The 15,640-nt window shown below is 38.8% G+C and overlaps 2 protein-coding genes across 2 annotated transcripts in view; one reads left to right on the top strand and one right to left on the bottom strand.

Moving 5' to 3' along the window:
- The window catches only part of ECEL1 (endothelin converting enzyme like 1), a 33,443-nt gene extending 30,879 nt beyond the window's left edge, over positions 1–2,564 (top strand). The window contains exons 16-17 of the mRNA XM_053460900.1: positions 640–716; positions 1,653–2,564. Coding sequence (XP_053316875.1) covers positions 640–716; positions 1,653–1,752 — 177 coding nt within the window. The 3' untranslated portion in view covers positions 1,753–2,564. The remainder of the gene's footprint in view (positions 1–639; positions 717–1,652) is intronic.
- Positions 2,565–5,187: 2,623 nt separating this feature from the next.
- On the bottom strand, positions 5,188–14,818 carry LOC128484048 (intestinal-type alkaline phosphatase-like). The gene is made up of 11 exons (XM_053460365.1): positions 14,746–14,818; positions 13,991–14,107; positions 13,359–13,474; positions 12,259–12,433; positions 11,439–11,611; positions 10,484–10,618; positions 10,061–10,130; positions 9,745–9,879; positions 6,878–7,069; positions 6,072–6,188; positions 5,188–5,468 (listed from the first exon to the last, which is right to left on the bottom strand). Exons 1-11 carry the CDS (start codon positions 14,816–14,818, stop codon positions 5,188–5,190), a joined length of 1,584 nt encoding a protein of 527 aa, XP_053316340.1.
- Between the last annotated feature and the right edge of the window lie 822 nt (positions 14,819–15,640).

Genomic DNA, 15,640 nt, shown 5'->3' with positions numbered 1-15,640 from the left:
AGCTGTGCACCGAGGGCACTGGGGGGGATTGCTCTATTATCGGTCCCCCCCGCATGATTTCCTGGGGGGGATCTGTCCCCCCCGTCCCCCCCGGTTCCTACGCCCGTGGATCAAACTCTTTGCTAATTACAACTGCTTTTAATGAACAGATCTTAAAGGATAGGATAGTCCTTACCAAAGCTGTCTCAGAATGATTTAATAGATGATGGCAAATTCTACCATATATTCATAGTGATGATGTTATCCTAATTCAGTCCAAAAGTGCTCTGACCTGTTAGCCTTCCGCTGGTGGAAGTGTCTAGTAGAACAAACTTACTCGCCCTTCACTTGCCACGGAATATAATGCGTACTGATCTTTCGTGGACAGGTGACCTTCAAGTGATGGTTCAAATCATATCTCAGTGTCTCACCCAGGCCTTTGGCCAAGAGAAACAGTATGATTGATGTCTTTATGATTTACAGATAAATACCCCAAGGCTGCTGTAATCCTGCTCTCTGTGTTAACATATTACTAATATTTTTCAAGGAAAAGGGAATGAAGACAATCCATGACAAAATATCATAACAATATAACCACGTTATTTTTTTGTGTTTTCTTTTTATTGAAAAATGTATAAAATATAATTCTTCTACATTCAGAACTGGTGTGTAAAGAGGAGATCCCAGTCCATATACCTGCAGGTCCTGGCTGATAAACATGCTCCTGAACCATACAGGTATGTTTAACATACCAAATCCTAATTCAGGGAGTAGGTGGATGGCACAATAACGATGAACAAGAGACAATCTAAGCTGCCTGGCTACATACAAATTCTTCAGTAGAACATAATTAAGGACCTTTTACTTTCCCCAATACTGCTGCATATACAATGTAATATATGTAATATATGTAAAGAAGTTATAGTAGGGGGCTTGTTTTAAGCTCTGATATCAGTTCCTTGTTTAGTAAGTCATCCTAGTTTTTCTAGTGCTGTGGGCATAAAAGCACACACAAATTTGATATAGCAGAGGTGCCAAACAGTGGGACTTAAATCCTGACAGCTTTGTGTCTGTTTCTTGGAATCGTCGACAACTGTAATACAAAAAAATTAAGGATGTGTAAATGGGCAGAACAAGCGTGTTCCTTAGTCTGAGCATTACATGGTTGATTTATCAAAAGTCAATTCTGTAATTAGATCATATTAGTATTTGTTAGTTTTGCTTCCACTTGGCAGCATCCACTGAGAAACACTGTTGCTTAGTCCACTTCCTAGAACATAGGTGGGAAACTGGGACTGTTGTGTGCGCATGCATATCTGCTGGGAGCTGGGACTGTTGTGTGCGCATGCATAGGTGCCAGGAATTATTTTTCTTTACTTAAAGGAAAATATTACACTGATTTAAAAAGCTGTGAGATAAACATCTAGTCATAAATTTGGAAGTCCGTTGCATGCTCAACAGAACAGACAAAGAATGGGAGTGTAAACCTTGTATTACAGATAACTTAACAAATACTGCATGGCGTATAAAAATGTTGACATAAAACTTGTTCAGCTTTATACTATTCTGGTTAATGTGTATTTTTGGTTGAATTTCCACCTAAAGAAGTGCAAATTGTAATCTAACCTTTTAACCAAATCTAAAATTTTTAATATTCATATTTTTCCCCTCAGGGTCATTGGCAGCGTCTCCCAGTTTGAAGAATTTGGCAGAGTATTCCATTGCCCCAGAAACTCCCCAATGAACCCATCTCACAAGTGTTTTGTATGGTAACCCTCAGACAAACTGGTTTTGTTGGTTCCAGCTCCTCTAAACCGTCTGCGCAGACATCTCCTGCAACAGGAGAAGAAAGATTGACCATGTCCATTATTACCACAGGATGGGATACCGGCCCACAGACCCACAGAGAAAATAGCACTGCTCTCACTGGACCTGGAGAGGATGGGTTATTTGGCCATTTGTATGTCCCTGGAGGCACTCACACCCGCGCACAGATAAGGATCCAGTGTGCCCTTCACTCAGAAGATGGCATGTGGGATTGGCTGATGGATTACTTCTAGCCAAAACTGTGTTGTCTACAGTCAATAGCACTTAAATGACTTAACCCATGTTATGACACTACCTTGGCGCTGCTCCTCTCACTGCCTTCAATGTGGCATAAAGTAATACAAATATAAATTGTGCTGTTTTGTTTAAGGAGCTCTGTTAGACGTATGTGTGTTCCTGATCAGAATAACGGTGCATGGGAGTTATGGATTACCGCTTATAATGTCATAGACCTTGTCAGTACATATGACACATTGCAGTACATCATTACCCACACTGCTTTGGAGAACAGCCTCGTTCATCGTCCTCCACAATAACCTGTGATGGATTCCATGCTATCTGCACCCCTAGGTGGCACCAGCAGTTCATACAGAAGATATAATAAAAGGAGAAGGTGAGTGCTGTACCATCCAGGCACTGTAACCATTAACTGCTGGAACAGAATACATGCTACAAGCAGCAGTTCTAACCAAGTCAGTTTGGAGCTTTTTATTACATTATCTAAAAGATGATTTGTTGCTGCAGAATACAAGTTATTTAGTTGTGTTCTGCCCAAGCTAATTAGGGTTGTGTCTTTACCGTCACACGTCTTCGGTGCAAAGTACAGGAGTCTCTGATGTGCAGTAATACTTTGTTCTTAAGGAAACAAACAGTTTATTGCTGTTCAAACTATTAACCATTAAATCACAGAGACAAAAGTGGCCCAATTTTTTGTGGTGGCATGCAATCCTTTTAGATTCATATACGTTCAGGTTGTAACACACTTAACTCCCCTGGCCAGTTCTGCATCATTACGGTCATCACATGAATCAATTTATATTTTAGCTATGCGTACTTAATCCCAAGCACAGAACTTTGCAAGTAAAACATTCTTCAGACTAGAGCTCTGAACCAATTGGCTCTCCTGTTCTGATTGTAAACCTTCTCGTACAAATCTACTTCTAAGCTCACTTCCGTGTCAGGAATATTTTGGAATCGAGAATGGTTTCCCACAACTTGATACACATTCAGAAGTTTGTTCTTTAACATGGATTAGTGGTTTTCTTTGTAGCAGATGGCGGTGAATCTGTTATTACTGTATATTTGGAACTTACCATTGTAGCTACCATTGGTGCAACAAATTGTCACTTTTTAATCCGATTTAAAGTTCACAAGAGCCACAGTAAACATCGTTGGACGTGCTTGATGCAACAATAAAACCTCTCCCAAGCAAGTCAGCATTTAAGATTGTATGTTTCCTATTGTGAAGTAAGGTAAGACAATAATGTGCTAATAATACACAGATTTAATAACAGCCTTTTTAAGAAGTGGCTAGAAATGTGAAATGTGAAATAGGATATCTGATCAGGGAAGGGATACATCATAACATCCCCAGATTACCACTGTGGTGGGATGCAGATCTTTTGAGTAACTGGAAAGTTTCAAATAGAAATAATTTGGTTATCTAGATATTATATTTTTGGATCATACATATTTTTGTTTGACTGGATCTCACCAGTAAAACACATTTGTCTGTAGGGTAGTTAGTATTATTATTTATTGTTTAATATAGCGCCTTCATATTCCACAGCGCCGTACAATGGGATGATTTTTACTGTTGCGAGAGGATTCTTGCGGGTTCGTATATATATATATATATATATATATATATATATATATATATATATATATATATATATACATTCACAACAGGCTCCATCACAGTAAAAGCTAGAAACAACATTAAGGTTCTGGAAAAACAGCTACCTGGCTGTAGCACAACCTATGCTGCATGATTGTATTAAATCCCTGAGTTTTGTGTACGTTCTACATTTATGAAACATGGGGAGCCTATCCTTACTGTATATGTGCCTCTTGGTTTGAGAATTGAATAAAGCTGTAAGACTTTTTTAATTGTGTCACACATGTCACTTGTATGCATATGAAATATATATTTATTCACTGTAGCTGTTTCAGTTTCATCTAATTGGCTTTGCTGTCCAATATATAATAGGCCAGCCCCTCCAATTTCTCTCTTTCACTCTTTCATCATCCCTTTGCGTAGCATTCATAATAAACTAAGAAGGTCATTTGGTAACAGGATCTGGGATGTACATGTTTTATGTTATGCAATATTGCCCTTGCATGTTTGTTACATGACCATAAGGACAAGGGTCAGAATAATCACAGCCATTTTGCTGCCTGAGGACAGGGGGGCAGAAGAATCTGTGCTCCAAGCATAAGTGCAAATATTGTAACATCTTTATTTGATGAATGTGGGTAACCATTTTGTAATGAGAGTAAAAGCCAAGACTCATTTTCCAAGTATATGACAAAAAGTGTGTGGACACCTGACCATCACACCTATTTGAGCTTGCTAGACATCTCATTCCAAAACCACGCTAATTTATATGGAGTTACCTCTCCCTTGTGACTATAATAACCTCCACTCCTCTGTGAAGCCTTTCCACAAGATTGTGGAGTGTATCATCTGTTGGAATTTGTGTCCATTCAGCCAGAAGAACAGAACATCTGTGAGGTATTCAAAGGTATTCATCGGAGTTAAGGTTAATGCAGGCCACTTGAGTACCTCCCCACCAAACTCATCAAACCCTCTCTTTATGGATCTTGATTTGTGCACAGGGGCAAGTCATACTAGACCAGGAAAGCATCTTTTCCAAACTGGGGCCACAAAGTTGGAAGCATAGCATTGTCCAAAATGTCTTTGTATTATGTAGCATTGACATTACCCTTCACTGGAACTAAGGGGCCAAGCCCAAATCATGAAAAACAGCCACACACCAGGCAGATGAGTTTATTCATGTTGAGAGTACATAACGAAAAAACACAGCCATTACTGAGATGCATCAACAGAAACAAAATGGCTGCCAACCATTGGAAGCAGTCATTCCAGATTGCATAATTGAAGGCAGCATACCACCTTAGTTTTAGGCCAAAATACATCTCTGCTGTGATTACACTATTTTACACATACAATCCAAGATATTTCGCTTATTTGTAATGTAATATTTATTTAATTCTCACACTTATTTATTGTACTTTTCTTAATTCTAGCCTGCATTCTGATGCATAGAATGTACAACATTTATAAGAATCTTTTGGGAAAACCTTCATGATCAGTGTATAATTGCCTGCTCTTTCAAGCTGCGTAGTTTGTGGATATCACAGATTGCATTGAGAAAGAAACAGCCACACAATAGGCAGTAGAAGCAGGAGTCTAGTGCCTGTGGGCATAAACGCTTCATTCTTGGGTCGTTCAGGTGGGCAGTTTTCGTAAGGTGATAGACATGCTGCATATGCCATAACATGTGCAATGTATGTTTGTTCCTGCACACCATGAAAGAGATGGGCCATTGGACCCTTGGAAAATATGGCCACATCTTCTCCTCCGTGTGTTTCAGAATCCAAGGGCACAGCTGCCTGTTGCGTGTAGTCATGTCTCTCTAAGTGAAAAAAAAAAAGACAATGGGGGAAATATCTTAGAAACCAACAGGACTATAATAAATTCCACAACCAGGCTAGCTATGGCAACAACCAATTGAAAGCTTGTAGGAACAGAAAAAGAGGGGGGTATCTAATCAAAACATTTAAATACATAAAGTGATTTAACAAGTAAAATATTAAGGTAAAATGATCTAAAACTAGAGGGTCAGACGTTTTGATGTAAGCAAGTATTACTTCACTAAGAGGGTGGTAGATGAGCCTCTCAACAGAAGTGGTGGCGGTTAATACAATGAGGGAATTTAAACATGCATGGGATAGGCATGAAGATGTCCTGAAAACAATGCAGGGCCAAGTACTAATAAAGTGTGAGGATCTTATAGCAGGAAAAATGAATGGGTAAAATGGAATATTGTGACCTTTCGTTTAACTTTGTTAATATGACGTTTCTTTGTTTAAAATAAAGCAATTAAGAGCCTACAAATAAAGAAAAACACTAAAAGTATTGACCCATATAAACAGTATCTTCATGCCTGGCTTAGAGAACTAGCCTTTACAAAAATACAAATTACGTTTGAGTGCAGATACCAAAGAAGTAACTTTACCGCTGGTAATATTATCCACATCAGGTCGTCCGGTTTCTGTCAAGCTGAATCCTGGCCCATTGGCATATAAGATAGATGTATAAGATTTTGTGTCCTTAGCTTTCTTGGGTGCAAGGCCTGTCCATGACAAGTAAAAAAACACTAATTCCTCTGAAAATGAGCTGTGCATCTTAATAATCATTATTAAGTTAATAAGCTCCAGCTTCTCAGACTCATGTATACTGACATTTATGTACACACTTACATGTACAAACTCACTCCATGCATAACACATTTACATTTATGAAACCCTCCCAACTTACCTACCTTTGTAGTCTCAGGAGGAGGCTCGTGCCTTGCGGTCCAGCAGCTGGTGACAGCTCTGGTCTCCTTCTTCCTTGTAGTCGTCACACGCTGCTGGCATCTGAGCTCCGGGATATGACTTAATTTCCCAGGACTCAGACACCGTCAGCGCGCTGGGACTGAAGGAACACTGATGTTCTTGAGACTTATAGCTAGCTAAAACTTAAATATCAGTTAAAATCTAATCTAAAAGAAAAGCAGCCTATCAATGGAATCAAGCAAGTTCATCCTATAACCTTAACTGAATATTCAAAATTCATTAATACAAAATCTTGAAATTATTGGATTTGTTTAAAAAAACATAAATTAAAAAATGTATCTCACTAATAAAAATTCATAATAAACATTCTGGACAAAAAGTATTGGGACCAGAACCTGACATGTGCAGTGTGAACAAATATGGAACCATGAAATATGGGTCTGGTATTCAAGCATTTCCAGGGTTCGCCCTGCACAAAACTTACCAAATATGCTGCTACCCCGGTAAGTGTATCCTCCAAAGCTGAAAACATGAGAGTGGTCAGCCGTCACCACGGTCAGTGTATCTGTCTCATCAGTGAGCTGCCCAGCTCTTTCGATGGCATGGTCAAACATGACACCTTCAGTTAGCGCTTGCTTGGCTTTTCCATCATGGTGCCCTTGGTCTATTCTACCTCGTGCTGGTTATAACGGAGAACAATATTACAATATGCACACTAAGAGAACAACCTGCAATGACTTGTAAACTATGTGAGCCATTTTAAACGTACAGTATGCTGCCTATGCACTGTAAGCTCTTCTCAAGAGCCCCCTTATGGCACACAGCATGCCTGGAAAACATAGATTCTCATCTACTGATCTTATTACATCACTGGATTAATGGAACATGTTCCCTGTTCCGAATCACAACCTTTTCATTACAGATTTTCATAAAACAGTAAACAAGAATAATACAGAATACATAACCCAGAAATACATCCTTGGACCTGGTATCTATTTTTGAAGGTTATGCGTGATCATTCCTTTTGCTGTCGGTAAGGGCTTAGGGCTATGAAGAAATAAAAGGAAATCAATGGGCTCCGTGTGAGATTATTTCTGTTAGATTTCCATTTCGTACTGGGAAGTTGACTTCACATTTAAAGGCAAGGGCTAGTAAGGCCTTTAAATTACTATGCTTATTGCCAGTATATTGTGTGTACGTGTATTTATGCATAACGCACATTGCCCTGTGTAATCGCTCTGATAATGTATTCATGGGGAGATTTCAGGCCATATGGAGGAAGACCCAGCACTACGCAGATGATCATATTATTTAATTCCCAGCTGTCTTTTAGATCTACCAAAGTGTATTCACAGATAATAGAAGACACACTCCTTTTTTTCCTCATGGCAAAGGTCGCAGCAAACAAAGTTCAAAGAAGAAAATGACTTCATGCCACTAATAAAACCATAAATACCTTTACACTTTACTGCCCCCTCCCAAAAAAAAAAATCAGATGTGCAATCTTGGTAAACCTGATGCTAGATCAGACGGAGAGTCACAGCTCTTCTCATGTTTCTTAGAAAATTCTAAAAGCAGTGAATAAGATCCTTACAAAGTGCAAAGTGGCTCTTCAATTATGGGCCTGCCATAAATATTCCCAAGTATGATCAATAATGTTTTTGTGGTCTCAAGACAGATATTCTGTTTAAACAGGTAGGAAGAAATGTAGTCTTCAGTGAATCATTTACTTATTCCAAGAGAATCCTATCAGCTCTTCATGAAGGCCCTTAAACTGGAAGAACCAGACAGGACTCGGTAGGCATGTCTGACACACACACAAAGATTAGGCCTAAAACCAGTAGCTTGGGCAGATAGATATTTCAGAGGTCATTGCAAATGCAACAGATTACCCCTATATGTTTATATGATCCACATTTTGCAGGGCAGCATTTAAAGCGACACTCAAGCCATGATATGCAGTTTATGCACTTTAATGCATGAGTGGTCCCTTTAAATTTTCCTAATGCCCCAGCTGCAAATGCATGGGGGGGTTCTGTGGACCCCCTTTCTCTGTCCCTAGCTATTTGTCATTCACTGATGTGCTTAGCCAACCACATCCCCTTATGACACATGACATATTTACCGCTAGTCAACTCTAGCGCTGGCTCGGCGTACATTACAGGGAGTCTAATTGATTTCAAAGGGGGTGTTTCTTTGCCACTGATTGGCTGCTTCAAACTCTGGAGCTGCAGCTTATACTTAAAGTAATAAGTATTTTTTTTTCAAATGTAAAGTACTCAAATATGCATTATTCTTTGGAATAACTCAATAGGACATATGTTCCATAGGTCAGCAATTTGTGAAAATTATGTGTGTTCTGGAAAACATGGAAAAAATGCATAAAACTATTGCAAGTAATGCGCTGTTTTTTACAAGGATGTTAACCCCTTCTTGACCATGGGCCTGTTTGGAGCATTATTTGTTATTTCTGTGTAACCTGCATTTTTGCCAAGCGCCATGCACCAGGAAACTGGCACTACCAGCTCCTACTGACAGAGGAGACCCCAGGTTGTCTAGCAATAGCTTGATCTCTCATGTATTGGCTGGTCCTCCCAGGTCCAAAACATGGACATGCTATTATGCTCTTGCTCATCTTGACCATGTTTTTTAGGATACAGTAACTTTGGCAACAAAGGGGCTAACTATTGGTATTAAAGGAACAGTCTTATTTTTATTGTTAAATGCTTTTTAGAATACATTTTGCATGGACTTCCGTCTCAATTAATTCCTCCTCAGCTGCCCCTACTGAACGCAGTGAGAAAACCACGGCACACGTTCAGTAAATCTCCCGTTCTAATCAATAGGAGAAACAGAAGCCAATCACATGTATGATATCTAACACTGATGTTTGTTAACATACATGAAATAGACTGCTGTTTTAATGACTTCAATGGGAGTGTAAAAAAGAAAAAGAACAGAAAAAGAGCACAACAAACATTAGCTACTGTAGCTATAAATACTGTATGTGTATACACACAAGACTGAATTTTGCACTAGACAATGAGCAGCATCTTTTTAGATGTGCTGAGGAAGGTAAAGGGGTGAAATAGAATTAAGCACCACACCTTTACCTTACCTATATTTTGTATTTTGGCTCAGCTCCATTTAATTTTCATCCACTTTCTGTCTATGACATAATAGTATGCCCTAAGGTCCTTTATAGTTATGAGTTTAGAGATGCATGAAATGTAAAGTTGTTCCTATATGATATATACACTCACACACCTATATGCAGTTGATAGTAAGCTCTTGCTGTCCTGTGATATATATAATATTACGGGAATGAAGGCGAGACTGAACATGACTTATCTTCCACAAAGAGGTAGAACCCATTGGGGTTCTTCTGAAGCAGCTGGATGGCTTTCTCAGTCAGCTCGACAATGGATGGATCGGAGGAAGCATTCCGATTTAACTCGTATTTCATGTCTCCTGGCTCGAACAGACCTACAAAAATGCAATAAGCAGTCATACTTACAGTCTTGCCATACAAAAGGAATAACACCACCCTACAGAATAATCCAAGCAATCGGTGCTTATTACTTAATAGATTGTTCAATACTGATAAGGTTTACAAGGATCCTCCGAATATACAGTATATACATAATCTCAATTCCATGATCCATACCCATGACAAAAGTCACAGAAGATTCATTGATCTTGTTCATCTGCTCCTTGTTCCATACATATTGAGCCCCCTGTAACAGACCAGATTCAGTCATTACTAGTATAGTCCCATCCATAAATATAAATCTTTGGAACCAACATATGTAGCCATGATGGACATTGTGCAACAATGCTATGCAGAGTTTAGTACTATAAATACAGCAACAAAAGGTCCCACAACAAAATGCTTAATGGACACTATTCTACGCACATGTACCTGAAGTGACTGGATAGTCAGGGTTTAAATTTAAGAACTAATGCAATGTGTGGAATTTTAATTTACAACAAATAGCTTCAAGCATTTGATGAATGCAATCTACCTCATTTACCCAACTAGCTGTAATCACCTTTACCATACATGCTATATACATATATATAAACCCACCTTATGTTTCTTTAGCCATTCCTCTATTAGGTTCCTGCCATCTTTTCTTTGCCCATCCTGTTTCTCATCCCTTGGATATTCAGGATCTGGGGTTCCTATTGGAGTCATGTACTTTCTTCCACCTCCCAGAATGACCTGAATTATTATTTAACCATTAAAAATACAGGGTTATTATGTAACTTTTATCAAGAGTACAACTACAACTTTATTTTGTGGATGGAGCAAAGACGTGAAGTTGCACTGCAGGTCTGTTCTTAGGTTGGACAAAACCTAAAACCAGGTTTCCCAGAGTCCCTTGATGTAGACCTTTTCCTCTCCGATAAACTGAAGGTATGCAGAACAAACAGACTCTTCAACATGTTGTTGTGCACACAGATTATTTTGTGCCTCAAAAATGTTTCCATCACTCAGGTTTATAGAGTTCCCAGATGACCTCCTGTGATTTAGCAGATTTAGGTTTCTGTTGCATTGACTATTGTCGTAGATCTTGAACCAATGCCACCTGGTCCATCCTTTTGCTTGTTACTTAACTTTTTACTTAAGCTATGGTGCCTGTCTCAGCTAACAACATCACAGTTGGTTAATACCTGGTGCCACTCAGTAAATTCAGTGAAGCAGCCCGATAGACCTAGGGACTCAACCTATTCTTAGACATGATTCTTGCAGGTATAAAAATCCCTAATGGCACAGTGTTGAGCATATCGTCTGTTAAGCAGATGGTATTTGTTAATCATACAACAGTTTTTAACTTTAAGTGCTTTTACCTTTTGGATAAAGACATAATTATTAAGTCCCAGTGATGGCATATATAACAGAATCACAATTCCATCTGGTACGGTATCAATAGGGAAGCAGAGTGTACACTGCCGTCATGTCATTGCTGTACCCCCATAGAATTAAAATATCAATTGGTTATTCTTTGATTTATGAATTATACATGTGATATCGCACTCACATCAATATCTACATTGTGAATTAGTTGATGAGCAATATCCAGACAACCAGAATCCAGAGCATCTTTGGGCATGTTGGCATCTGAATACCAGTCCCTATCAGCAGAGTAAGCGTAATTACCGGAGGGGGAGGCATGCTGGACACGCGTTGTTGTAACTATCCCCACTGACTTTCCTGTAGAGAAAGAGGAATCCAAGAAAAGGTCATCTGAGAGCTGCTCATCAATACAGAAAATTGCCTGATGATTGTCTATTGCTGTGTTTAATTGATGGTATATAAAAGTGCAGTCTTGCCCTTAGCTATCTGGATAGATACTTGGCATACAGTATATATATATATAATGTTATAGAGGAGCTACGGTATATTAATAAGCATAGATTAATATGCATTTAAAACATATTGAGATATCTCTAATTGTTATCTTTTGCTATGTGGGGTGCATAGTGTGTACCAGCTCTAAAATGCATGCATTTTACATTTCAGACCATCAAATCTTTAATCTAACCTCCATTACACATGACTAAATCAAATGCAGACACAAAACATGAACCAATTAATCACACTGCACATGCACAAACATATTATAAACCATAAAAGACATACTGCTAATCCTGCACTACTTACACATTACTAAGCGATAGCCCAATATTGGCAGTGTTCTGCGATCTCAGCCGAACCAATTAGAAACATGTGTCTTGTTGCAGTGTTCTGGGATCTCAGCCGAACCAATTAGAAACATGTGTCTTGTTGATATAATTGGTGGTTCAGTAGTTTTGCCAATCTCAAGGCAAACAGTTTAAAGTAAGGACTACAGACTGTACCTGCTGCCTTTGCTCTCTTGAGTATGGACTGAACTTCATTGCCTTTCACAGTGCTGCAAACAGAACGCTTTGTTGCAGAGCTCAGTCCAATAGTTCCGTAATTGCCTTTTACCCCACAAAGGTAAGCAGTAGCTGTGCCTGCACTATCAGGAACCTGGCGGTCCACATTATATGTCTACGGGAAAAAAGACAATTTTTATTTTCAAATATTTTTTTAAGTTCAATGCCGTGGGTTTCCTTGCAGCTTTGAGTGTTTTGTCCTTTTTGTTTTGTTTTATTAAAATATATATATATATTTATAGTAATGAAATGCCATATAACCCATCACACGGAAATTTAATTCCATTTAACTGCCTAGAAGGTCAGAATTCCACTTTGTCATGATTCTAGGGCTGCCTTGTTCCATATTACCACCATATCCCACTGCACCTTTTGCCCCATTGATCCAGTAGAGCATTTGTGAGGTCAGGCACTGATGTTGGACGAGAAGGCCTGGCTCACAATCTCCGTTCCGGTTCACCCCAAAGGTGTTCCATGGCGTTGAGGTCAGTACTCTGTGCAGGCCAGTCAAGTTCTTTCACACCAAACTCATTAAGCCATGTCATGCTGGAATAGAAAAGGGTCTTCCCCAAACTCTTCCCACAAAGTAGGAAGCATAGCATTGTCTGAAATGTCTTGGTAGGCTGAAGCATTACGATTTTCCAGTGGCGGTGTGCTTTACCACTTGATCTGACTGTGAAGTTCCTAAGGTCTGTCCCAGTATGTTTGTCCATATAGTGAATGTATGTGTATATATATATATATATTTTTTTTTTTTTGCTTATTTGTCACACTTAAATGTGTGACATTTAATAAAATGTCTGAAAAAAGTACATTGTCATAACATATTTTTTTAGTAGGTAAATAAAGGCTCCAGGTCATAAAATATGTTTTTTAGTGAACCTAGACTCACCTTCTGGAATTGTGGTCTTCAACAATTTAAATTCATAATGTTCCCAGTAAGTTTGTTAGTGTGCTAATAACCACATCACATATGTGAATAACCCACATTAAAAAGTGGGTACTGTATTATAGTTATTTCCCAGATTCAATCATTTTACCTTGGACAGAGCAACATAGGGAAACGTGTCCATTGTCAGATCATTCTCCTCTCCCAGCTTTCCTTGTTGTTGCCCGCTCAGGATTCTAGTAGCTGTTAATGTGGGTATCCCCATACCTGGTCAGAAACATGGACGCTGAGCTTATGAATTATTACAATTGTTGCAAATATGTAGATGGTGCTAAGAAAATAGTTTTTTAGTGTATTGTATTAAATGTTGTATTAAACTACTTTCAAGATGGCTCCTATCTTGTATCAAACACTTGTCAGTTTCAAATTAAGAAATGATGAGTGCTATCTGAGTAGGTTTTATGCTCCTTTGAAGAGGTGAGTATTGAGGTTCTTGAATACTGAGATGGAGAAAGAGAGCTTGAGGTTAGATCCAAGCATGTCACTGAGATGTCTGGCAGAGTGACAGTTTTTTTAAGGTTGAAAAAGGACGAGGTGAGAAGGGCGAAAAGAGGGCCACAGTAAAGGCTGTTGATAGGGATATTTTGTGATGAGGAGCTTTCCACTATGAAAACTATAGGACGCGATGTGGAAGGCAAAAGCAAACTGTGTGCGAAGCTTAACGAGAACAGAATTTGCAGTTACATTACAAATGTAGCAGACATTGGTAAAATAAATTATTACCATCTCCTAAGAAGAGGATTAAGTTCTTTGCTCTGTGTTCAATGGGCTTCAATTTCAAGGCTTTGTCAATGGCAGAAGACATTTTGTTGTTCCAGAATTGTGGGCTGCTCTCCTCCGCTGGCAAAAAGGAGACAATGACAAGTAGAGCTTTAACTCGCTTTAACTTGCTAAAACATCAGTGTTTAATAATTAAAGGGTGAATTATCTAGGGAGTTATTCAGAAAAGTTGTGGTTTCAATTCCTCATCTTAGACTCGCGGTTTATTTGCGAGTCAGTACCTTTCATTCACCAATTACATTATGCAGTATGAAGGGCCACCTCAGTCCTCCTTGCTAGAGGAACCTGCCAGCGTTAGCCCCTGTTAAGGAAGAAGAGGAGGTAGGGGAGGTAGGGTGTTGAAACCACATCTCTATTTCTAACTCTCCCTTAAGTGAATACGCCTTTGTTGTGCAATTCCTAGATGAGAGTAGCAGAAAAAAACCTTATTTCTGAAACGTTTTGTGTTTTCAGAAGATGGATAAGATAGCAATAGCAGCTTCTCAATAATAATTCACACAAACTCTATCTGTCCTGAATATGGATTTTCCAGTATATTAACTTAATTTGAATGATCACCAGAAGTGGTCTGCAAATGCTTATCACCTACTAAACTATATATACATATACATATAGATATATATACAAACTTAGTCCATCAGCTAGATTTAATTTGTAACTCATATTAAGAAAAGATTTTTCAGAAGACTACAATTTACCTTGAATAGTGGCACCTAATGTGGTGGTACAAATCCAAAGTAGTAGCAACCCCAAACATCCAAGCTGTTCCATGGCTAAGCACAATGGATGATCCTCTGCCATGCACCCTTTTCCTCGGCTGGTACGTAAGAAAGAGGGATTGCTTTACCAGGATCATGCACTTTGCTCTCTGAATCCAATCCAAAATTGAATGTCATTGGGAATCCATCCAGGATACTTGTGTACCAATTACTTTATGATCCATAAAACATCTTCGAAATTAGCATTTAGGTTTTACATTTCCTTAAAATAATAAAACAATTACTATGACCAAATTGCCTCAGCAAGTCAAGAAATGTGGTTGGAATGAGTACCTTTATGTGTCAAAGTTAAGCGTACTGTAGGAGGCTACATATACACCAATCAGCCATAACATTATGACCACCTGCCTAATATTGTGTTGGTCCCCCTTTTGCCACCAAAAGAGCCCTGCCTCGTTGAGGCCTGGACTCCACTAGACCTCTGAAGGTGTCCTGTGGTTTGTGGCACCAAGACGTTAGCAGCAGATCCCTTAAGTCCTGTAATTTTGGATGCCAGGAAGCCAGTAAAGAGTAAATCCTAAATCTTTTCGGTAGTGGAGGATGTTTCTATTTAGTAAACCCAGCAACATGAAACATTTTTTTTAAAGCCAGTGGGGTTTTTTTTTAATCTTTTGCCTCAATTTCTGTTAACATACTATTATTCTAGTCTAGCTATTATTCTTACTACCCTGACTTTAGCGCCAATCCATCTGATAGAAATGTACTATTTTGTGGTGCTGCGGCTGAATTCTGCTCCTGCCATTCGTTTACACCATCACTGATTCCATTAATGATGATGTTCTCTGGGTCTTTCATAAACACTTTTACAAGGCTA

This window comes from Spea bombifrons, chromosome 3 (assembly GCF_027358695.1).
Source record: "Spea bombifrons isolate aSpeBom1 chromosome 3, aSpeBom1.2.pri, whole genome shotgun sequence".
Lineage (NCBI taxonomy): Eukaryota > Metazoa > Chordata > Amphibia > Anura > Pelobatidae > Spea > Spea bombifrons.
Note: the sequence above shows the minus strand (reverse complement) of the source record. Positions and strands in the feature narration are given on the sequence as shown.

What these genes read in the sequence shown, in the direction of transcription:
- LOC128484048 (XM_053460365.1), bottom strand. Translation starts at nt 14,818, where the DNA reads ATGGAACAGCTTGGATGTTTGGGGTTGCTACTACTTTGGATTTGTACC. An exon ending in ATTAGGTGCCACTATTCAAG is followed by an intron (nt 14,108 to 14,745) that starts GTAAATTGTAGT and finishes CCTTTTTGCCAG; the next exon opens with CGGAGGAGAGCAGCCCACAA. An exon ending in TTCTGTGACTTTTGTCATGG is followed by an intron (nt 9,880 to 10,060) that starts GTATGGATCATG and finishes GCATTTTTGTAG; the next exon opens with GTCTGTTCGAGCCAGGAGAC.